At 41.5% G+C, this 24,952-nt stretch overlaps 1 protein-coding gene across 2 annotated transcripts in view; it reads right to left on the bottom strand.

Annotated features, from left to right (window-relative positions):
* Positions 1-249: 249 nt before the first annotated feature.
* The window catches only part of SHTN1 (shootin 1), a 54,412-nt gene continuing 29,709 nt past the window's right edge, over positions 250-24,952 (bottom strand). Inside the window, exons 9-17 of one of the 2 annotated variants that reach the window (XM_048311103.1) lie at positions 20,363-20,509; positions 18,923-19,076; positions 17,762-17,867; positions 15,992-16,074; positions 12,960-13,069; positions 12,327-12,380; positions 9,445-9,565; positions 8,396-8,579; positions 250-1,768 (exon numbers count right to left, since the gene is read on the bottom strand). In XM_048311103.1, the coding sequence (XP_048167060.1) occupies positions 1,558-1,768; positions 8,396-8,579; positions 9,445-9,565; positions 12,327-12,380; positions 12,960-13,069; positions 15,992-16,074; positions 17,762-17,867; positions 18,923-19,076; positions 20,363-20,509 (1,170 nt within the window). In that variant the 3' untranslated portion in view covers positions 250-1,557. Of the gene's footprint in view, positions 1,769-8,395; positions 8,580-9,444; positions 9,566-12,326; positions 12,381-12,959; positions 13,073-15,991; positions 16,075-17,761; positions 17,868-18,922; positions 19,077-20,362; positions 20,510-24,952 lie in introns of both variants that reach the window. The other variant, XM_048311102.1, reaches the window with a different exon arrangement.

Genomic DNA, 24,952 nt, shown 5'->3' with positions numbered 1-24,952 from the left:
ACATATAATACAGCAGCAATAATTTGAGGAAAAAATACATATATGAAATTTTGCATTTTAAATTCAGTGTAACAGACAAATAAGTGAAAAATTAACAACCAGAACCAGCTGCCCCCAAGAAATGAAAATATCAATGAGAGACAAATTTCCGCAAGTTTATGAACTGTATGTAATTCAGTAATTAGATCAAGCCCAAGATTTTCGTAGCAAACATGCAAAAACCACCAAAATAGATGTGAAACCACCACACTCATTACTATCATTTTATTTTTAGGAAAAGCACCAGACAGTTGCATGCAGAGCCAAACCAACAAACTCAGAACATTCATCCTTCAATACTATCACTGTTTCAAATAATTAAATAAAAAAGAATCCAAGTGCATTCAAGTACGTGCCCACCCAATTTCAGTTACACCAATCTTTAGGCAAATCCCTGATTCCATTTGTTCATTATAAAAGAATGAGATACTGTGTTGAATTTAAAGAGACTACAATGGAATGTGAATTGGCAGTAGAGCAAATCAATGATGTTCCTATCTCACCGTCGTCATAGGCAATAAGGGCTGAGGGAAACTGGGATTTGTGTTATCAAACACAGACACCTGAAGTGTCACCTCATAAAGAAATTAATGCCACCAGTGTGTGCCAGGTTCAAAGCAAGGGCTCATTTGTTAGCACTGGGAGTTCTCAGAACGCTGATTCCCAATAACTTGCAGTCCTAGAATCAATCCCAAACGCAGCCCATGCCCACTGGAGCCTAAGGCAAGTTATTTTTGTGCAGCAGTAAAAACAGACTCCAGCTGCAGCAGTTCCAAAAGCTGCTGTGTAACATTGAAACAAAACTCAGGAGCAAGTCCTGCTTTCGAAAGCTTTTAACCCAAATGAGAGCACCAGTCCCAGCCCACAAACCCCTGACTCTGGCTATCGCTGCCAAAAATCTTGGTACCACAATGAGATGCTGCACTGCCTCTGCTTTTCAGTCTCTGTCCCCTGGGAATCTGAGACAGAAGGGTTGTGCTTGTGCTTTTCATTTCCTCCCTGTGTGGGAACAGCAGTCAGGGGACCAACAAGATCTTGGTTTAAGTGGATATCAAAATATTTTTAGAGCAATGTGTCTAAACACATTTTTATTAATAATTAGTATCACCCCTCCCATACTGAAGTTGATGAGGGTGTAATCACTTACAGGGTCTAACCCAAACCTGTCCAGCTCAAGAGGGATGCAAGGGGCTTCTGGCAAGCTTTGGAACAGACCTTTAACAAGGCATCTTCTCAATAAAAGAAGAGTTAAAAAACCCTTTTCAAATCCATTTTTAAAGGTAACTGACACTATCTAAGAAATTAATAACCATACCTGCAAATTAAATGGGAAAGGGATTTTGAGTGACACACAGTAATTTAACACTTCAGTGCATGTAACAAAAACTGCATACAAAAGACGATTTCAATCTGTATTATTTCTGTCTGGAGTACAGACTGTAGCCCCTAGTAACACACCTAAGCAATTCACATGTCCAGATAATGATTCCCAAAAGTTACAGCCTTTCAGAGTAACAATTAACAGTTAGAACTATCTGTTTCTTTTATTTTCCCAACATTAGTTTCATTATGCGGTGGCTTGGTTTTCTCTTCTTTCACTTTGTTCTGGTTCAGGGTGTTTTCAGACATTTGATCTCCACTGGTGGACACAGGATCTAAAACTACCACAGATTCGGTCTCTTGTTCACTGCTCGAAGCTTTTCTTGTAAATTCTGTGTGACTGGTTGATCTAGAAGAGAAAGAATAAATATATAAATACAGATGACAGTTCACATATTCAGAAGAGCATAAAAACACAGAAAAGCATTTCTATTAGTAGCACATATGACCAAGACAGGTCTGCTAAGCTAACAAATACATTTAAGGATTTAACAGCTGTTATGTACAGACAGCAGTGCACAAAATGCAGCAGTCACATTCCCCCTCCTGGACCATTCGTTAAGCCAGGCATGGAAGATGAAAAATGAACTCAAACAAGGCACTGAGAAATGGCTTCTCCACACCTCTATCCCAGAGCCACCCACTTGGGGCTGCACTGCACAGCTCTGAGGCACAGAGTAACCAGGTAGGTGTTCCCTTGGCTGCTGCTGGTCTCACTGGGAGCAACTGCTAATGATTTCTGGAAATTCACCCACTGGCTTTGCTGAACTCTCGAGGGTGTTCAACCCACACTCTGTGCTGCAGAAATGGGGCTACACCACCATTGTTTGCAGTGCAGGGATTTGTGTGGATAAAAAGCCTCTGAGCGGGGAGGAAGGAAAGGTCAGAGACACCTGGGTTATTTGTCAAAGCTGGCATCAGCCTATGAACACTAAAAGCACTTGTCTGTATTCAAAAGCTTTGCACTGGTGTTGAAAACGTGCAGGCAAATCCTTAGATTAGCCAGAATGCACCAGCAGAGAACATGGCAAACACTGGGAATGCTCAACCTGAACAAGTGGCAGATTGGGGTGTTCCACCTTAACCGTGCTGGGAGGGCTGACAGAGAGCCTGAGAGCACAGGCTTGTGCCTCCTGCACCGTGCATTCCAGAGCCTGAGCCTCCCAGAGCCTGTCAGCCCAGTGCCTGTGGGCTCAGAGCCAGGCAGGCTCAGGGATGGCAGCCACATTGCATTGGCCCATCCTTAGTAGGGCCTTACACACCAGTATGAATGCACTGTCCACACCCACAGAGCCCAAACTGGGCAGGTGCTGAAATCCCTGGTGCTGGAAGGTCCTACGCACACTGCACTGGCTTGTCCAGAGTCTTTTCTTCCTCCCTTCTACTTCTTTTCTTTTAAATTTTCATGCTCATTTATTACAAACAGTCTTCCATACTGGCAAGGCAGCACCCTTGATAGGAAAAAGTAGAATCAACTGGAGGCCATAGAAAGAAATTCAGCTACAGGATCCATCTGCCATGAACTGCCCTTTATTGTGACAGTCTTTGTCCTAAAGAAAATGACAAAGAAGAAAGAGGTCAGCCCACTCAACAATTAGAACATGGGGTGGGGACTGCACCAGCTCCCACCTGATGGGGAGAGAGTAAATGAACAGCTTAAAACCAAGAAAATAATCACAGAAACAACAGTTGCTGCACTTTCCATTTCAGAAAGAATTTACTCAGCTTGCAGCGCTGGATACGGCAAATGAAATTCCATGTTCAAGCTTTAATTATAAGAATTGTCTCTAACATTAGAACTTTGGTATAAGTTAATTAATGCAGAAATTGGCACTAATAGATACAGTTTCAGACTCATTTGATTATCATCAGAAGCTAGTGATTTCAAAAGGAAAATAATGCTTATTTTATGCAGAAGTTGCCAATCATTCCAGAAAAATACAGGGCGGGGTATTTTGAATGTTACAGCAAATTAAACTTTTTAAAGCAGTGTAACCAGAAGAGGGTTATTTTAAAAAGTGCTACTTTTGAAAAGCTGATTGCCCAACACTACAAAAATGGTCAAAGCTATAAATGCCAAGTTCATTTTTATTTCACTTTGGAGGTAACTATCTTTCAAATCCCAACAGCTGGACTATTTAATACAATCTGGTGAATCAAAGTATAATTCTCCACTGGGCTCACAGTGGGGAGTCTGCATTAGTGTATGGCAGCATTCCAACAACTGATGCACAGCCAAACGCTCTGAAGTCTGTTTCATTTATAACAAAAATGGATAAAATGGCAATCATATTTACCACCTTCAAAGGACAGAAAAATGAAAGATGTCGATATAAAGTAGTTTAATGGAGAAAACCGGTGATTAAATCAGTGTTTGCAGCATAAAAATAAGAATTACTATCTGACTTGGTTGTACTAGTATTGCCTTCTTCAAATCCTTTACACTGGTGCAGCACCAGCCTGACAATGCTGCTGTTACAGCTGAGGCATTGTTAAAAATTATTAACCCTATTTATCAGGTATTCACAGCTTACTTTCAACAGTTTGTCAAGAGCAGAATGTTTCAGTGTGAAGAATGAACATAATTTTGGTGCTCCTTTTCAAAAAACAGCATCTACTCCTACAAATAAAGCTGGGAAAAGCAGTGAGTAAAGACAGAGTTTGCCACAGTTCTGAACAACTCAACTTTGTCCAGCCAAGGTATCTGCATTTAGTTCTATGCAAAGCTCTTCCCTCATTAAGATTGTTAATGCTGTTATCAATATTCTTGTTATTTGTGCAACTATATATTAAACCAGACATTGAGACCCTAGTTCTATTGTACTCATTCACACACAGTTGTTCTCAAGTCTGCATATATTTTTATGACTAAACACAAAAAAATCTGCACTGTGAAATTTAGATTTAGATGACAAATGCATTTGAGATCAATTCTATGGGATATGCAGTGTTGCATGCTTTGTTACGTAAGAGTATCAGAAGCAATCTGTTCTGTGTATATAGTTACAGAACCTACAGAAGGTGTAAATACTAAAGGATTACTAAAGTCTGTGAACTAGCACTGCTGTGACCTTTGCATAAAATTTACAGTAGGAGTAAAAAGGACAAACTAAGGATCAGCTTGTCAACTGAGATTTGGATTTTCTTTTTTTCCTCTGGTAATACTAGAATCTTGGCATTATTTAACCTGGGTTGGTGCTCTATTCATTAAATCATTGTAAAATCATTGTAATATGCATCCATTAGAAAACAAAATTTTATGTCAATATTCACTGAGAACAAAAGCAAAAATGGCAGATGTGTCTATTATTTCAGAATTCTTGATAAGGCAGGAGAATAAGCCAGAGAAGACCACAGGCTAATACTGAGCAACAGTAAAAAATACACCAATTCCAAGTTTTGAAAGTCTCAAATGAACAAAAAATTCCATCACACTACTACCAGTATTTGTCCAACAGAGATTACAGGGAATATAAACAGTGACACTGGTGAATTAGCCCTTTGTTCCCTTCTTTGATAGTACCAGTGCTACCTGCAACACCAGACATCTGTGAAGGACGTGCAAGAAACCTTCTCCATTTCAGAATGCCCCTGCTAAATCCAGCTGAGTACAAAGGTGGTCAATGTAGCAGCCAGCAGAACAGAACTGCAGACAATCTTTAGCATGGAAATTGTTCCCATTTTCAGGTACTTTTTTTGAAAAAGCCCAAAAACTCAGAAAATTTACTTAAATGAAGAATCTGGGAGAGCATCTGCCTGCACTGAGAAGGCACACAAAGAGTACAAGCTAAGAAAAATCTATCGGTAGCTTTTAAAACAGTTAAAACTGAGGAGACCTCCAACTTCCAGAACATCCCATTGTTTTCTTCATCTGTTGTTCAAACCAAATTGCCCATGTTCAAGCTGCACTGGAAAACCTTTGCAGTTCAGCCCAGCTGAGGCTGAGCTGCTCCCTGCAGAGCTGGTGGATGATTTGGGGTACTAAGATTACAGCCGGGAGAGGGAGGACAAATCCTTTAATTGTATAAAATCATCAGATTAACACTAACCCTCTCTGTAGTGCACTCTGTCAGCAGAGAACTCTGCAGCCCAGAAACACAATGTTTACAAAGTGCTGAAAAAAACCCCACCGAACAACCAAAAACCCAGGGGCAGAGCCAGACACACCTTTCCCTTCTGTGCCTAAACACTGCAGGGGGTTACGGGAACTCTCTTTGCTCCCAAGGAATATAAATTGTCACCTCTTCTAAGCAGAATTACACTCGTGCTGGGTTAAACACTGGGGAAGAGATCTGCAGAGGAAGTTACCTGCACACTGAGGTAAGGCCTCAGTTTGCCTACAGGACACACATTACTGATGTCTCCCCCCTAAGCACCACCTCAGCAAAATTTCACACATTCCGAACCACCTCCTTAATGGCTTCAGACACACAAGAACCTCTTGCACTGAAATGACACCTCACCTCGAGGTTCTAAACTCAGGTTTTCTATAGCAAGCTGTACATTAAAATCTAGGTGAAGAAAAGAGAATAAACCCTTCCCTGCAAGAGACACTTGGCAATTATGAGACATGCAGTCCTCCCCTGTGATGGGAAATGTTTGCTACCTGCTGCAAACAGATGAAGAAGTCACACCTTGCTCAGATTTCAAGGAATGGCAAATGATGAGGGAGCTGCATCCTTTAACCTCAGGTATGAAGAATGAGAAGAGGATTTCTCATGTAGGATATGCAGTCCAGGCAGGGCACTGTTTGTTCAGTTAGCACGGGCTACTTGGAATGGAGTGGTGGAACGGGAGCAGAGTATGGAGGGAAGCAGCCCCTGCTGCAGAGCAGATTTCAGGGTAATTCACTGAACCAGCTCTTGTGTGCCCCCCCAGGACACCCAAAAAGGTTGGACCACATCCCGTGGTTTAGCTTCACTCATCCAATGAATCCAGGGATACAGGATGCACTAAGAACACTCCAGAATACAAATCAAAGCATAGCAAACGCAGAGAACAGTGAGATTTGCTTCAGAAGTGCTCTGCTGATCCAAACTAAGCTGCTTTCAGGGAAGCTCAGAGAAAACTGCCCTAACTACAGAGCCCACTTGTCAGACTTGCTGGCCAAATGAACTTCCCTCTGCTACCTGCTTCCAACAAGCCCTATTTCCAACAGTGCTTTCACACCTTGGAGTCTGGAGGCTGCTTCTGCCAACCTCTGCTGCAAACAGCACCCAGGAGAGAAAAGGAAAGCAATTGCACTGCAACGTGGTATGGAGCCTGCAGGTTGTCCCTGCTCCTCCTGCCAGCCTGGCCAAACAAGAGCTGGAGAGCCCCAGCACCTTCCCTCTTGGAAAACCATCCCTAAAGGATGAGTGTTGCCCATTGAGCAGATTTACACCAGTGGCTCAGTGCAAGGAAGCCCTGCAGCACGAAGGACTCTGGCCCACTACATTTGTTTTAATGCTTTAAACGGATAAATTGAAGTGAAATGTGTCTTTCGGGATGTCACTGAATAGGCAAGCTGAGAAATAAATTGAGCTTCACATATGCTTTTATAACACATAACAACTGTGACTGTCAACACAAGATCCTTTTCACTGTCAATTCACCACGCATTCTGTAAGACCTTGGGGCCTGCAATTATTTCATTTCCTTTCTTGTAAATGCAATTTCCACTTAGTTCAGTGGAACAAAGGTACACAAAAGGTGGCAGGAGTTGCTTGTATTTTCTGGTTTGTTCAAAATAGTAGAAATCCACGAACTACAAACACATTTTTCAGGAACAACCTCACCCTTCTGTCAGGGTAGGAGTTCAAGAAAATGCAAAGGCATTATTCAATAAAATTAACTGTTGAACATATCTTCATCTTTCTGATTAAATTAAAATGAAGATCATCTTTCCTCTAAGGATACTTACATGAAATAAAAGGGGAAAATACATATGAATGAAAAAGGCATTCTGCTTTTAAGTCTTAGTAGGAATTAAATACAACTGTAGAGCACAAAAGGAAATTGGGCTCTTCATCCACTCAAAAATAAAGGATGGAAGTACCTGCGTAAGAGTGAAGTATCAGTTCATAAAAACAGATGCAAACTGAATATTCAGCTCATTTGTCATGACTTGCTCCTCTGAAAAAAGCAATGGAGACTTGCTAGAATTGGTACTGGTGGTATTTTCTAACGGAGAGAGTGGGAAATCAGAGGTTTAATTAGCCATAATTACAATCTTCTGCCAATCTTACTTGTCTCATCTATTTCCTTGAAGTGACAAACTGACAAGCAATCTGGCAAGGGAACTGAAGCAAGTGCACAGCCTAATTCCAAAAGGAGCCTGGTATGGTTGGAGAACAAACCTATCCTCCAGGGAATCTGAAATAAATATTGCTGAAGTAAGTTTAACTCTGATGCTGGGTTCAGGTCTTCAATCTGCTGTGATGAAAAATTCTGCTGCCCATCTGTGCAATGCAGCACTAATTTTTTTTTTTTAATCATGACATTTCAAGGTAATTCAAATTTTTTGCCAACCAATTTTTAAGAGTAATACTCAGGACTTGTTTTGGTTCAACAGAAACTGCCCTGCACACCAGCATATAGACCAAGATGACTCACATGATTGTATTTTTGAAAATATTTGCCAGAACTACTTTTAATCAAGACTTAACAATATGACTATCATCCCTCTTCTCTTCAGGATATGGAATAAACCCTCAACCTTGTTATTTTTCAAAATCTCTTGAGGTTTTTTTTTGGACTGAGAAGAGGAACTTTTTTTTGAAGAACGTCCACAGGTTTTAGGGGGAAAGAACTTCATTACAGAGAATTTAACTTCTCCTTTCACATGAGACTGGAAATTATTTGAGGAGTCAGTGGTAAACAGCTGCAGACTGCACATTTATTGTGTTAACCAAAACTGGTATTAAATCATTTTCAAAACACACCAGCTAAACACATCTTGTTCTACAATATATCTATAAATCCATATTCTACTTACTGTAAAGTAGGCTTGGAGCCTGTAGCACCCTTAGGCTGGTTGGGGACAGGACCTGAGTTGGGTACTTTGGAAGTGAATTCTGTCTCCACATCCTTCTTGTCCAACGCTGCCTGTGGGGCACTGGCTCCCGAACCCAGCACAGGCAGAGACTTTGATTCTGATGTGGCCAAGATTCCAGTGGGACCTAGAACCCAAAGAAAGTTTAATGTTTCCATTATCCAGATTGGTCTAGAAACAACACAAGAGCAGAGCAGAACTCTAGCTAAGTGCAGAAATCAAAATGGAATTTTAATCAACAGCATCCAGTGCAAGAGAGTATCAAAACACCACATTTGCAGCTTCTGCTCTCCCCACCAAGATTTGCCTTTTTTACCACAGGCAGCACTTGCTGGGTTGATCCTCCTGCCTTCTGGGGTGGGAATTCCTGCTGCCCACACAGCCCTACCCAGGCACAACTTTGGTGCTCTCCCAACCTGATGGCTGAAAAGCCTGTTCTCAGTAGTAATGAGGAGTCAGTGAACTGTCTGCAAAGTCCAAGATAAAACTCTGCAGTGACATTCAAACCAGCCACATCTGCATGTACTATGGCATGGACTTACACTTGCACAGGCTGTGTTTGTAACCAAGCAGAACGTCAACAGTTTTTTACAGAAGATTACAGTAAAGCACAGCATAAAAACTGCAGACCCCTGGTCTGCAGAGAAGGTTAATTCAAATCACCAGTCCCAAATCTCATTTCTCTGGCTAGCATTACTTTCAAGAGTATTTTCACAGTAGATTCGAGCAATAACTCCAGCAGTAACATCTGAGCTCCAGGCTGGAAAGAGGAACCTGAGTGTATGTGTCTATGTGTGCAGAAAATCCTGACAGAAGCATCTCTTGGAGAAAATGGGATCAAAAGCAACAGGTGAGACAGGGAAGGGAGTCACTGTAGAAGAAGGTGGAGCTCTCAATGGCTGCAATGGCAATGGTCTGGAACAGAATGTAAAGCTTCAAGAGTCACTTAATGCAGGGAGAGGAAGAGGACTCCAAAGGAGCCCAGCACTTACTGCCACTGTCCTGGTCAGTGGTCACTTTCCGGCGTCGCAGGACTCGTTCCAGCTCTGTTTCACCACTGTCTGTTTCAAGGGACTTCAAGCTTCGGGAACTGGTGGATTTATTCAGTGTTTCCTAGAGCAAGAAACAGGCATGAGAAGCTCTCTGAGGACAGATCATGCCTTGCTGAGCAGCTCATGTGCACAACTTCAGAATCTTTCACACTGCAGTTCTAGAGCAGCGGGCCAAGCTCTTCCATCAGTACAACAGGAGCTTCTGGGATCAGCTCGCCACCCCACCCTTACTTGGGTTTAATGTGGGGATAAACCACACTTACTACACATTAGTGGCGTGATATCAGGCATAAGAGGGATGCTCCGGATCACTAATGAACAAATTCTGATGTTCGCAAGGAGCTGCCAACTCCGTCCATCTTAACATTTAAAGGATCTTAAAAAACTGCCAGAGAGTTATCATGCACATAATTAACCTCTCTCAGCAAAAAGCCAAAGATCCATCTGTTATTGCTCCAGTGGGTTTTCTATTTTAGCATGGTCCTGTGTTGCTGCATCCTGGTGTGTACGTATGTCTGCAAAAGTCAGTATTTATCAGCCACAACTGCAGCATATTATATCCTATAGTGTAGCTGGTCTGCCATAAACCTGACCCTATGTCTACACACTTCAAGGTTTCTCTTTTGCACAGAGTTAGATCTCAAGTTGAAACAGTTTTTTGTACATACAGAACAGAAATAAATGCTATTACTGCCTTATGCCAAGGCTAGCATGTAGAATCAGTGAAGCTGCAGGTCCAGGAGCATTTTTCTTAAAGTGGGAGGAAGAGAGGCTTTAAGCAAAGCCAACTTGCCTACAGGAATTTACACATGCATTTAGTGCATACTGCATGCATTTCCCAACCCACAACAGTCAGTTACTGAATCAGAACCCACTTGATTGTAAAACTCACCCAAAATGTTTATAATGCAACTGAAAATTTGGTACCCATATACTATTTCATTCTCTTTTTGAGTCTTCCCAGAAATCTTGTTTATTCAGTCTTCCAAAACATGTCAGACTCAAATAGCATTTTTCCAGACCACAGATAACATTCTATTGACATCTTTTGTTGATAAGCACGTAACTTCTGAGCAGAAATAGCCAACGACAAAAGGAAATAGCACTTTCAGTTGCACAAGCTGTGCTACTTTCAAGAGCCCTGCAAAGTAACTTAATTCTTCACTCTTGCCTAAAAGTTAAAATATTTTCTTTCAAAACCATTGGAAATTTACTGAGCAGGTTATTCATTAGTAGTATGCTCCAGATCTGTACAAATGTACATGTACAAAAGCAACTTAAAAAAGGGAGCCACTCAAGCTCTGGAATTTGCACAACATAAATGTGTTTTGTTTGTAACAATTATATGGAGGTCTACACAAAATGCATAATTAGCATAGGAACAACAAATGTTTACTCCATCACATTCCACCCCCATGTTTGTTGTCTGACTGTGCATAATCACTGCTCTCAAGAATAGACTGGAGCTGCATTTTATACAGTTTGTCTTGCACTGCAAATACCCTGAAAGGCTCAAAAGCAATGAGCCCAACACAGAAGTGCAGTGCCTGCAGGTTCCTCTCTGCTCCCTCTGAAGTGCATAATCAAGTCTCCCCTGGTGCCAGTGACACAGTGCTGAAGAAATAAAACAGCTATTAGAGAACGAAAGGACCTTGGGCAGGATGGTTCTGTCCAACCCTCACTGGTCCAAGCAGCACACCACATCCCGCTATTCCTGTAATTATGGAATTCTGATTGAAGCACAGCCTCAGAGTTCCATTTCATTCCCTTCCTATTTAGCGCCGCATTTAATTACGTGTCCCTCTAATTAGAGCTCAGCATTAAGGTCTGGTGACTCTCTAGATCATTTCTTCCCTTCTTCCCTTGCTTTGGAGAACAGCAACTTTAACACATCACTGGTGCCCCACTGGTGATTTTAAATCACAGCAAAGGCTATGGCTACACTCTGCTGTACTGCCTTGCATCCCCCAAAACACCACTGAACTGGATTTTACAAGGGCTGTTTACCCACAGGATGATGAGAATGATTAGCTTCACCTTCTGCAGAGTGGAACTGAAGTATTTTGCTTCAATACTGGCAGAATTTCACCCGATGTGCCAAAATGGCACTTGAGAAGCTTCGGGGTTACAGAAGTCAGGGAGCAAGAACTGCAGCTCCTTCTGACTGATACAATTTTAGCTCTGGTGCAAAAGAAGCAACCGGTTAAAAACAAACAATGCAACACTTGAGTAAAGGACACAACAGGAGCAAACTTAGCACATTGCTCTCAGCTGAACCAAACATGCCTCATGTTTTTATTTTGTGAGAAGTGGTTAAGTGGATAGCTATTCAGAATCAATTTTTTCTACATATAAATAAATGCAGACAGACCACAGCTATTGCTTTATTTGGACTTCACCTATGCTAACAAGAAATTTGGTGCCACAGGAAAGAGGGCAGCAATTGATGAGGAGAACTCTACATTCACTGTATGTCCAGTCGAGGGGCTTTGCTTTGGACTAGATACAGATATTCAGCTGCCTCTCCCTTCCTAAGCATCCCCACTGTGAGTATTTGGAAAGTTTCCCAAGGATCTAGGGCAGACACACACCATAAAATCCCTTCTAGTGGCAGGAGCACATAAACCCAGAGCAGAGTGCAAAAACAAATTCTCCTAGCAAGACCAAAACCATCCTTAAGTCAAATCAAAGGTGGAACTGGGGGATTTGCCCTAAAACTGCTCTAAGGCTTCAAACCAAAAGGCAGAAGTTCCACATTTTGCACAGAAGGCCCTGTCAGCTCAATGAGAAGAAAACGGAATATAATATGCAAGTTTTCTTACCAGAATCCCTTTTAGTTCTTTCATTGCACTTTCAGAGGGCTTTGGTGTTTCCGGCTGTAAACAAACACAACACATGGATGTCAAAAGCCACAAGAAACGGCCCAGGACAGACTCTGCACCTCTGCCCCCTCCTCCCGTGGGCACAGGGCTAACATTCCATCTATTTCCTTACTCAGATGAAGAGAAGAGCCTCAGCTCTTGGCACTGTGAATCACAGACTATACATAAAGATTATGCTTTTGTGAAGGAGGTAAGCAATGTTCTACAGTAGCCACATTCAGGTACTAGGTGTAAGTGCTGCATAAAAGAAAAAAAAAGTGCTAACACAGCCTACTTGTTGATCATCCCCTTTAACCACTTCAGGTATTCTCTCTGTGCTTTTTGCTTCTTAGCAGCTGTTTGTTTACAGGCTTCTTTTCTGTGTCCAAGAAACTGGCCTTTATTTACTTAACTGCTGCCTTCATTTTTTTTCTGTTCTTCAGGTATATGCTCCTCTAATTCATTTTATCCAAAATCAAGCCAAGTAAATGAGGGGAGGAAAATGTATTCACCTGAATATTTAACAGAAAAGTTTATTTTCAGTGTAAATTACTGTACTTAGCTAAAATTATTGGTCTGCTACTTATTCCAAACCTTTGTTTTAGGCCTGCTTGACTGGTTGACTGGTCTCAGGTGAACTCCCTTTTTAATCCTGTCCATCATTTCTTCCACAGCTTGCCTCTTCAGATCTGTAACTTCTTCACCTGCTAGGAAAGTCAAAGAGCAGATCACATTTCAGATAGGAACTGCAGAAAAATGGTACAAAGTAAAAAACCATGTTCTCATTCTGGATACAGCGACCTTTGCTATCAGCTCAGCTGTCCTAAGCTCCTAAAGATTAAAATGCCAACCTACACTGAGATCCTGACTCTGCAAACGCCAAACTGCAGAAGTTTGGACAGAAGCAGACCCACATCCTGAAAAACATAAAGCTCCTGGAACTGTCTGGGAATTGCAAAAGCTCAGTGCTCTAGGATGAAGCACCAGGGACTGAAAGAACAGAGTTTTGCTTCCTGTGTGGCTCAGCAGGAATTCACAGCTCCACTGACACAGGACAAGCTGCAAATGCCCCATGACAGTGATTCCCAATTATGTCTCCCATTTCAAGTGGGTTTGAGAACCTGGGCGGAACAACACACCAACACCTCAGACTGAACTAAACCCACCCCTTGAAAAAACACTGCATCAAGTTAAAGGGAAAAACTGAAATACCATGAAATGAAAATGGCTGCTTTTTCAAGAGATTTGGTATGAGGACTGCAAAATATTCAGATGACATGACTCTGTGATGAACCTAAACAATACCTGTTAACTTATCAGCATTCTGGATAACAAAACAAAAGACCCTTAACATACTAAAAAGGGGAGGGGGGAAGAGCACTTAAAGCAAATACATAGAGAAATAGGGTTGATGCTATTCAAAGCTGCAACCTTGTACCTTATATAACAGGAATTTTAAAAAGACTTCTGCTCTCTCACTTGTCAGGGTACTATTGATGATTCATAGAAATGTGGTTTCTGTATTCTAAGCCGATTCAATGTCAGGCTTTAATTTCACAAACAGGCTGTTTCAAATATAAAAGCATAATTGGTGGTATGGGATAGAAATTCTAAGTCCTTAACAGGGGTCAAAATAAGCCTCAAGTTTGATATAATAACTAGATCAAGACAGAACTTTCTCCTTTTTTATTTTTATTTTAAGAACAGCTCAACTATTAAGAGAAAAAGCAGTTTATATGTGATTGAAGAAAGGTCAGAACTGTTAGTTTGCTAATAAACAATGAAAGAATGGGGAGTAGAGAACTTGGAGTGAATTTCATAGTATTTCCTGCAATCACTGTTTGCGACAGTCTCAACAAAAAGGTGTAATCAAAACATCTAGGATGCTTCAAGGTAAGGAACCCTGATAAATCAAGGCACCATAATTGGACTTCTACCAAAAGGTAAGATTGACTCTTCATCAGAGGTCTCAGTACAAGGTCACTTCTCTAACTATTTTATCCACACCCAGAACCTTATTTCTCTCAGACTGGTAACCAGTTCCCAGAAATTCCCCCAGGGACCTGCCCAAGTCACTCCCTTTCTCAGTTCCTCACCTGAAAAATGGGAGGAGTAATACTTTCCTTCCCCCACTTCCTGCCTGTTGGTTCCATGCAACAATCCAGCCTGACTTACATACCATTAGTCTGCTAACAGCAGGGGGTTTTTTTTAACAGTTATATCCTATAATTTCAGCCAGGTTCCCTTCTTTGTTTAAGTGGCAGCAAATGAGTTAAGCAATTCACTACAAACAAACTCCTGCTGTTTCAAAAGGAAGAGAGAAACAGCAAGAAAATCCCTGGTTATTTAACTGGCAATGCCTGTCTAACTAGCTCTGACTCTTCAGGCACTCACAGTCATTTGTAAGTCTGTACTTAACTCCTGTTCTCAACGTACCAAGTTTCCAGCTTCCATTAACAACAATAAAATGCAATTTCAGCTGTTACTTTGCATGCAGAGCCACCTTAGTGTAAGACTGTTTTGTTTTAGGTTTTCAGTGTTATTAAAGGATTAAAACTACAGTCAACTCTGAGTGGTAATTTCACAAGATATGAATTGAGGGATGAAAACTGAAACATTTAACAAACAAGCTCTGTGGAGAGACTCTGGACAGAAGAAATTGCCATGTGGAAATTTGGAAATTTCCCTGTATTATGCTGAATTTAACCTGCTCTCTGTTTAACGCTCGTAGGTTTGGTCTTCTGCCTCTTCCAGGTAACCTGTGGAAGCACGAAGCCCTGCACATGCTGCAGCTCGAGCAGTAGATTAGAACTTTCCTCCAGTTACAGCAAGTGCTAGGTCTTCCCTTGAGGTTTTTGACCTGCAGCCTCAAAGACTGTTCATACTCAAATCCTTTTGGAAAAAGTAAATTGGATGCTGATGATCAGTTCAGTTGTGGAGGCAGAGATGGCCATGAGGGCCACACAAATCTACTTGGGATCTCAAAGAAATCTGCAGTAGAATACAACAGAATGTTTCAGCTGGAAGGGCCCTGCAGTGACCATCTGGTCTGACAGCCTGACCACTTTGGGGCTACCCAAAAGTAAGAGCATGTTCTTAAAGGCTTTAAACACCCACAGACTTGGGGCACCAACCACCTCTCTGGGAAGCCCGTTCCAGTATTTGACCATTCTCACCATAAATAAATGCTTCCTTATGTCCAGTCTAAGCATTCCTTGAGGCAGTTTTGAACCACTCCCCTGTGTCCTGTCACTGGATCCCAGGGAGAAGAGCTCAGCACCTCCCTCTCCCTGTCCCACCCTCAGGAGCTGTAGGGAGCAATAAAGTCCCTCCTCAGCCTCCTTTTCTCCAAAGCAGACAAGCCCAGAGTCCTCAGCCACCCCTCACGGGAATACCGAAGCTACAGTACTGAAGATACCACTTCCCATCGTGGTGCACATACTCCTGGGCTGCAGTCCCATTTCTGGACTGCAAGGCAGAGCAATGTGCTGGGACACGGACAGCTGTAGTTAATGCTGACACTTAAAAGCATCTGAATCACCACCTTTATCCACAGTTCCTTTCCACCAGCTTTTCCTGCAGTACCAGTGGACAACCCACATGGCTTGAGAAGGGATGAGCCATACCTGACTCCTGCTGAGGAGGTTTCTCCTTCTTGCTCACGTTGGTGTTGGAGTGAGATCTCTTGCGAATCATTGACATGAGAGACCTTGGGGGGAAAAGGAAACAGAGATTGTCATTCTGTCCTGGATCAGCCTGAACACAACACACCACCAGCTTGCTTATACCTGATTATACAGCCACTTACAAAAGACTCATTTAATGGTTCTTGAATGCAGATGCACTGAATTACCCCCCACAATGCCTCCCATCAAAATGCACCAGAGAAATTTATTTCTTTTTAACAGACATTAGGCACAAATCAAAACACTCCAGATTTGAATATTAAAAGCCAGGGTCTCATTGTGACACATGACAAATGGAAGCTGCTCCGGCATAATAAACAGAAAGGAGAGCTGTAGATGTTGAAGTATTGTTCTCCAGAGGACACTTAAATATGGTGATCAGTATCTCCTCACCATCTCCAGGTTTGTAATCTTCTTACAGTGTCAAATAATTATCCCCTCGCTATAGTCACAACGTAAACCTCCACACCAGTAAATGATTCATCTCCAAGAACAAGTACAAGCTCCTGTGCACATCTGATGTGTCAGTAAGGCCAGTCACTCCCTACTGAACATCATTCCTTACACAGCAGAGTGACATCCCTGCTATCAAGGGTCAAAACTCTGTCCCAGAAAAAACCAGCACCCAGTGCTTATGCCCTGAAACAACTTCTATACACATACATGTCATACTGCATGAGGAAGATGTCTGACTTTCCTACTACAGGGCTTAAAATTAATACTTTCACCTATTCCAAACACTAAAGGGCATAAATTTAAACAAAAAATCCCACAACACCCCTACGCAGTTAATTCATGCTATCCCATCAGTGAGAAAGAAGCAAGCAGGCCAAATGAGTTAATGGACATAAAAGAAGCAAAAGGCCAAACACAATCTTCCTGAACATGCTGAGTTTCTAAAAACAATGCAAGATGAACAAAGGGATGAATTCTCCCCGCTAATCTATCTATTCATACATTTAACACAGTAGTTTACAAGACTCCTGGATGTCACTTCTAATACAGAAGGTTGCAAACTGTCATCAAAGTCCATTTATTCTTAAAACTAAGCAGACAACATGAAGAGATTAGCTGGGTTTCTAAAATTAACTAAGGACCCTTTAGTATTTAGTTAATTCATTTGGGTCTAATGTCTGATACATCATAGACTGGTCATGCTCTTTCATAGTCCTTTGCAGAAATCAGGCCAAATTTTGGTAATTTTGCCCAAAACTGCTTGATGACTGGGTGGTAATTTTCTTTTTGTTTTTTTTCCCTCTCCTTTTTAACTTATGAAAGTAATTGTGGGAACTCAACGGAGTCTGCATTTTCATCATCAGTATCTGACATGAAGGGACACACAATAATCTAACATATCCTTTGGTTCAAAGGAGTTTTCTTGGCAATAGAAAGCATTTCACAAGTCTGTAATTACAGCTATCAGGTGAATAGAAAAAAAAATAATCTCCTAAATTTAGAGGAGACAGGTATCCCTCCTCCTCCAAAGTCACAGTCTAGACAATTTATTGGGCTTGGCAAGGCAGACACTGTTCAAAATTGGTCAGGGTGTTAAGTCTGGGGGCAGGTGGGGCCCTGAGCGTGTGCTGCTGCTCAGGAGCCCCAGACAGGTGGAGAAAGCCTTTTTTCCTTTAAAAACACTCTTCCTGCTTGGATGCCAGCTGATGTAAGGAATTCTGCTTCTGCAGAGCAGCACTGGGTGTGAGCACTCACCGAATGGGGTTGGGGGGAGGAGGAGGAGGGAGAGGCGGGGGCGGTGGTGGCGGCGGGGGCGGAGCAGGATTTTCAGACTGCTGGACTCGCTTCTGAAGTTCATCAACTGCACAAGAGCAATGAAAGAAACCACAGTGAGTTCTTGGGCTCTCTCATCTCCTCTAAAAACCAGCTTTGACCGTTTAAGAAAAAAACCCTACTAATTAACTAAAGAACAAACAAGACTAAACCACACAACTGCTGGAAGTCCATTTTTTGGCATTTTCTACCAAGAACAATGCAGGATTCCCATGAAACCAATTACCTCCAACCTGAGTTACTACTGAAACTTTGCCTCATACAGGATTCTTCATATAAAATGACAGAGCAGAGAAAACTTTATCCATTTCTGCAATGCTCTATTTGAGGTTGTATTTGAGAATGAACTAACAAGAGATGACAGAAATTGGCAATTTCAGCCTCCAGACCTATCTCTGTCTTACTGATGGTGTGGGCTTTCCCCATAAAAATGGTCAAAATTGGGTGGTGACAGAATGGATTTTTTCCTCTCCTGTTTTCATGTCAGACCTAAAATGTGGAAATTACTTTTCTGCACTTGAAATGCTGTCAAATGTAATTAACTGGGGAAGGGCAGAAACAGAGGAAAAAGTCTTGAATTTCTTTTAGTTACAAAAATCCTTAGCAATTGTTCTGTGTACAGTAGGTTATGGCAGAAGTAAGAATATGATTTCCAAAGTGGACATGGTTCTTTGTTCTTGCAATGACGGATTTGAATTAAAATTACAGTGTTTTACACTTACTTTTAAATATGTAAACAAATTAAAAATCAACTGAGTGGCTTTAAATTCCAGGTACCGTCTTTCACACAGAGAGCCATTTCCATATGTTTATCCATCTGTAAGATTCAGGGCAACCTAACACCAGGATTTTTGTTCCTTACAGAAATTTTACAAGGTTCTTTCTTCACACACATTTTGGACACAGCTGTTCTGCAGTTAAGGCAGTTGCTGTACTTTGTCAAGTGAAGCACAGGTCTGGATCACAGCTACACAAAAGCTTCTGGGGTCTCAAATATAACACATATAATTCCATTAGATGTGTACCAACCACCCTCCCCACACACACTTTACCGCTAAAATGGAAGTTATTACACAATTTTACCTGAGTGCTTTAGGTCTCTAGCTTTTTCTTCTGCATGCTGACACTTCAGCTCCAGTTCTTTTTTATCTTCTTCCAAAAGTTCTAGTTGCTGTTTAAGGCGACTAATCTCCTTATGCAGTGATTGATTCTCTAGCTGCTCTTCTAATTCTTTGATCTGCAGTTGGCAAACAAGAGCATTCATCACAATAAAAGGATTTTTCTGTCCCTCCTGTTGGCAAATAACCCACTAGGCACAGTTAGGCCTGAAAACATCATGTTATAGTATAGGAGTGAAGCACAAGTCCCAGAAAAAGGAAAATTTTTTAATGAGAGCTGGAAGGATTCTTCTGAGAGATGTCAGAATTTTCTGTTATGACCCCAACTTGCTTTATCTCTTCTTTAAAATATGTCTTTAGCTCCAAACTGGTTAAGCTCTACATTGTTCCCTTTCTTTTTATAGAGTTTTTATCACATAATTAGAATTTAATTTCAGAACATTTCCTCATTTGAAGCACGAGAACATTGACATTTTTGTTCTCTTACTGCTTCCACTGACAGGCTCATTATTTAAACTCCCTTGTCTCGAATCATGCAGATGCCAGTGGAACATTATGGAATGGAATATTATGGATTCAGAGGCAGCATTCAGATGCAGAGTAGCAGTAACTTCACAGCTCCCTAAATATATACATTTTGCTCTAGACTTCAAAGTAGCCAAAGATGCAGAGGTTTTCTGTGAACTGGCAATTATTCTTCCAAAATACTCATTTGGAATCATTTGAGATTACACAGTCTCAGTATTGCTGCATGGATGAAATGACAGGAATTGTTTACCTATCCCTAGCATTGCTCTATTACCAGAGTTTTAGGAACAGGCCTCAGGGCTAAAGGAAAGCTCATTTTCAGGCTTTCCTGGGAAGCAATGGTGATTTCTCCCAGTTAAGAGCTTGATCTAGTCCAGTTTCAGAGAATACATTTGTTTATATCCTCTCACCCCACTTTGCAGATTCACCTTACCCTTCCTTGCTCCAGTATGTCTGGCTTTCCCCCATCCATTTGTTCAGCAAGACCCAGACCACTTGTGCACTGCCTCTCACCTCATGTTCTTTCTTGCTTATCCCTCCAAGACACCCTTTGTATTACTCAATGTCCAAAATATTCTCCTGTCATCTCTTCACTTAATGGAACCTGACTTACTGCTTGTAATTGCACTTTACTGGCACCCAGAATAAAATACTTACCTAAACCAGTGCCTTCGGGCACAAGAGTTCTGTACTCATGTCTGAACAGTGACCCAGAAGAAGGGAATCACAACTCTCTCTGAAATTTAGTTCTTAAACTCCAAGCTCTTACAGGGGATACGATCTCAAGTAATTCTGAATGTTATAAAGACATATCACTCCTTAAATTCAGGAGGTTTTCAAAGACTTCTGCATGAGATTAAAAGAAGTTCTGTTTTACCTTTTGCTGGTGTTGAAGCCTCTCTTCTTCTAATGTGTGGGTTAGCTTAGCATTGTCATCCAAAGCCTTCAACAGCTGTTGATCAGGAGCAGAATTTTGCAGAAGCAACTGACTCTGCCTTTTCATCTTGTTTTGTTCAATAAACATCTGCCAACACAAGCCCACCCCCGACAAAAACAACAGTCAGGCACAGTCTAATGCTAAAATTGCAATTGGAAAGAAAATGAGATATTAACATTGTGTTAATGTGGTAGGAATAGTGAGGAAGAAGCTGAGAAGGAAGGGGAAAGGAAGTTTGAGAATAAAATTCACAAGAGCTAAGCTCACACTGAAAGGAACCAGGTGTTTGCCGAGAACCACCCACTGCTACACCTCAATTACCCACATGTTGGCAGCATTCAGAATTTAAACACACCTGTGAATTCTGTTTCCTGGAAATGGGAACAATCTGAGCCCCATTCTGGGAGCTCTGCAAAGATTAAAAGAACTCTAGGTGGAAGATAAAGTATCTATGAATTCACAGGCTATCTCCTCAAACACCTCTGCAAGCCTTGGCATAAAGCCCACTTATTTGAGGGTTAGCTGGGTATGTGAATGATGGAAATTCATTTCTTCAGGAAATGAATTTCAGTCCATGTCTGTGTAATCAGTGTATGTACTTGCCCTGGGAAAAGGCTTTTCAGGGCAATTTCAGCCTTTTAGTTCTGATCCTTGGGTTCCTTCCTCTCCCCAAGTTATATTTTTGATGTGGCAAATGAATACATTGGGGGGGGTGGGCAAAAATCAAAAGGTCTAGAGACCTGACATTGACCAAAAAAAAATCACACACTTCTCTAGGCTTCACTTAAGAGGTGCAGAAGCTGTCAGCATATGCAGTTTCCCTATGAGATCTGTTCCTCCCAGACTGTTTAGGAACTAGGAAAAAAAAAGCTTGCTTCCTGACAAAAAAATTCCTGGTGTATTTATTCTGCACCTTGACATCTCTTTCAGACAGAGGTTTGCCCCCAGGCAACATGGGCTTCCACTCGACAAACTCAGCTGTGCCTGTTCTCAGAGCAGAAACAGGGACTGGGTCATGCTGAGGTTTCACATGAGTGTGCACAGGTCAGCAGAGCCACTTATGGCAGGAGAGCAGAGAACAGCCTGAGAATGCAGGCACTCCCTCAGACTGCAAAAACACTGCTGTGTTTTGCTGTTGAGCTCAGCAAAAGCAAGGAGGTATTTTAAAAATAAAGTATTAGAAATATACAAAAGTTCCATGATGTCTTTTCAGATTCCCATCCTGTTTATTCACAAACCAAAACTACGGATACAACAAACACATGGTTTCTTCCCGTCTGGTGCTACTGCACTGCCCTGTGATTTATTTCTTTTAATACACTTGGATATTAAACAAATATGAGCTGATGCAGGTTTGTGGCAAGCATTCTTTGCACAGACACTTCAGCTGAGCCTTCCCAGCAAGCAGCTCCCAGTGTAGCTGTGCAGACAGAGCGACAAGGCCACTGACCGCGCTGAACTTTTAACTCCCCTCGCAGCCTGCCTGACCCTGCGTGCCAGGAGGAGTCAATTGATGCAGCCCTAATGCCAATAAAACCTGCAATGAACACTCCACTGGGCAAAGCTGTGCCATGGGGGCAGGCAGCAAAGGACTGGAAGCATTTGATGGAGAGGAAATGATGAACGTAGGCGCTGGTGCTACACTTTGTTATAAAACAAACAGGAACAAACTGCTGACAATGCAAAGTCAAATGTGCACTGGACATCAGCTCTCTGTCCCCAAATTCTGCCAGTCAAACCAATTTACGCTTATGTTATCTTATACTAGTAGGGCTGTGGCAAAACCAGTTCAAAGGCAAGAGAATTTCAGAATCAAAGCTACCCACAACAATCCATAAAGGTTTGCCTTTGTATTGCAACTAATTCATTTAACACTTTATATTCTTAAAAGAAACAGCATCTTTGAACATCATATTGAGAAAGGCCTCTAAGTCACTGCAAAACAACTCAATACTGTCTCAAAGTCTTCTGTGTTCCTGTTAAGTCACTCACAGAAGTTATTTAACCCTGACAGAAACAACCTCTCTCCAGAAGCCAACTTCAGCAAACATCACAGTTTACCCACTGCGAACTTTCAAAGCAAAGCGAAAACCTGGATTTTTTTTTTTGGAATCTGAAAAATAGTTTAACGTGACCAATTCCAGATTTTTATTCACCAAGTTTCTGCCACTAAACCCAACCCGAGTTGTTCCAGCCTGAGGGAGCAAAAAGCTGCCAAAACAAGAAGAAATCAAGTACAGCAACTTGATTTCTTCAACTTGAGCAGATACTTCACCAAGTGCAGAAAATTCATATTCACTTTGTTTCATGTTCTTCTGCAACAAAATGATAAAAATCCTTTTGAAGATCTGGATGAAAACTTTTTCCCTCAGAAGCTTTCACATCAAGTCCTGCATTTTCAATTAGCTTTATAAATTGCTTTCATGATATTGCAAATATGTTCCTGCTCACAAATATGAAAGTGTCTTCAACACCACCAAAAAAAGTTTTGATTATAAGGTAATGCTGCAATCAACACATGGGAACCAAATTCTCATGGGGAGTCTCATCCATCCCAGAAGTTACTTACACAATTTCTCTAAGTGCCAACATATTCTAAGTGGAAGGGACAAAGCCAGACAGGACAGTCTTGTCAAGCAAGATGGTGGTACTGACTCAAAGTTTTTGAGAGGCTGCTCTGTGTGTTTGACACAGGACAAAAAAGACCCTTAAAAATTAATTCTAATTTAAAATTTTAAAAAATCAATTCCTGGTTCAGCAGGGCAGAAACCTGACTGTCTGCACAACCCTGAATATTAATTAAAGTGACTGCTGAAAGGGCAAAACAGCTACTAACAAGATTATTTGGACTAGGTGGAATTTAACCAATTGATGGATTAGTTCCGACTTTGCCACCTGCTAGACAATTATCTGCAGAGCATCCCAATCAATGCTGGAAACACAAGTCAATAGTGCAGGAATCTACTGAAAACCACACCTGCAGCTAAAGGCACATCACAAAGAAAAACTATTTGCTTACACATATCAGTCTGATTTTTTAAATCTCCCAGCGTTGTGCAAACCAGTTATGTATTTTTCTCTCCCTGAGTTTACAAAGAGAAGCTTCAAAATACAGGAAATCTGGGAGCTGGCCACTTTGCATCAGCAGAGTTTTCACAAGAACTGGGGAGGTGGAAAAAAGGGGGTGAAAATGATAGAAGTTTTTCCCTTGACCTCAGTGAGGCCATACCTCATTCTCAGCCCCTTGCTCCAGCCCCTACCCAACAGAGCGTTCACTGCAGCTGTTTTTTGTTTACAGCAGGACTGAAAAAGGAATTCTTCCTCATTAAAAAAGTTAGAAAGCAACTCCATTAGTGTCAAGTCCCTGGGAACACCGATCCTCGTTCAAACAAGGCTCAGGATAAAACTGGATGCTTTCCAACCAACCCTTCTCCCAGGAGCAAAACAATGATAAAGGAAATTCTTTAATATCCATGTGTGGCTACGCTTCCATCTATACATCCTTTGGGCATTTGCTGTGAGCAGTAACTTTTTTGTCTTAGTTACAGTTTGAAGGGATAAAAATGTCCCAATACAGCAAGTGTTGTTCTAGTAGGGTAATCAATGGTTGCATAAAGTAAAATAAAAATCAGTGGCATGCTGTCCTCTATAAATAGAATAACAAAAGGTAAGTAGCAAGGCAGAGTCCAACTTGGGAAGTGTCAAACAGAAAAGAGAAGATCACTCAACTGAGCAGCTGGTCCTTATTTCAATCCTCAGCAGCATCGCCCTATCCCCTCCACAACCTACAGAGGAATTAGTGAGTCATCCTCACAGAGGGGTAACCATTTACATTGGTCACAGTTTGCAGGAGCTGATGCCTTTTGCATCATGTGTACCTGAATCTTGTGTTCAGACCTCAAATAAGTCCCAAGGGAGGTAGGATCAAGGTACTTGTATCTCCCCAAAAGAACAGGCTGTTTGAAGGATTTTATGTGATGGGGATGACACAGTGATCATGTCTGATTATGGCCTGACAGGGCACTAAGTGGCTCTAAATTCAGGATTACAATACAACTCCAGGTATGGTTTTTAGTTCAATGGCTATTCAGAAAAAAAAAAAAAAAAAAATATATATATATATATACACTCCTTTAGAGGAGTCAAAGTCTAATTGAGTTGGATTTTCATACGGCCACAGGAAAGTGAGCAGTGTGACCATGAAAAAGGACATATGCATACTATGGACAGCCAACAGTCACTCATGTAGATGATTCGTAATATTTCAGACCAATAAAGATACAACACAGTTGGTTTTAGTTACCTGGCTAATTGCCAGACAGCTTCTGAAGCGACTGTTTTTAAAGAGCTACAAGCTGCAGCACTAGGAAGTTTTGTGGCTCAGAAGAAGAGGTCTAATTCACTCAGAATGGGAGAACTGGAATAGATGAGTTAAGCCTCTTTTTTGTCCATCATTTGCTTCTCACCACAGAGGTGCTTGGAGCATGTACTTTTGAGTGTGAGCAAACTGAATTCCCATCAACAATGTGA

Source organism: Corvus hawaiiensis, chromosome 8 (assembly GCF_020740725.1).
Source record: "Corvus hawaiiensis isolate bCorHaw1 chromosome 8, bCorHaw1.pri.cur, whole genome shotgun sequence".
Classification (NCBI taxonomy): Eukaryota; Metazoa; Chordata; class Aves; order Passeriformes; family Corvidae; genus Corvus; species Corvus hawaiiensis.
Note: the sequence above shows the minus strand (reverse complement) of the source record. Positions and strands in the feature narration are given on the sequence as shown.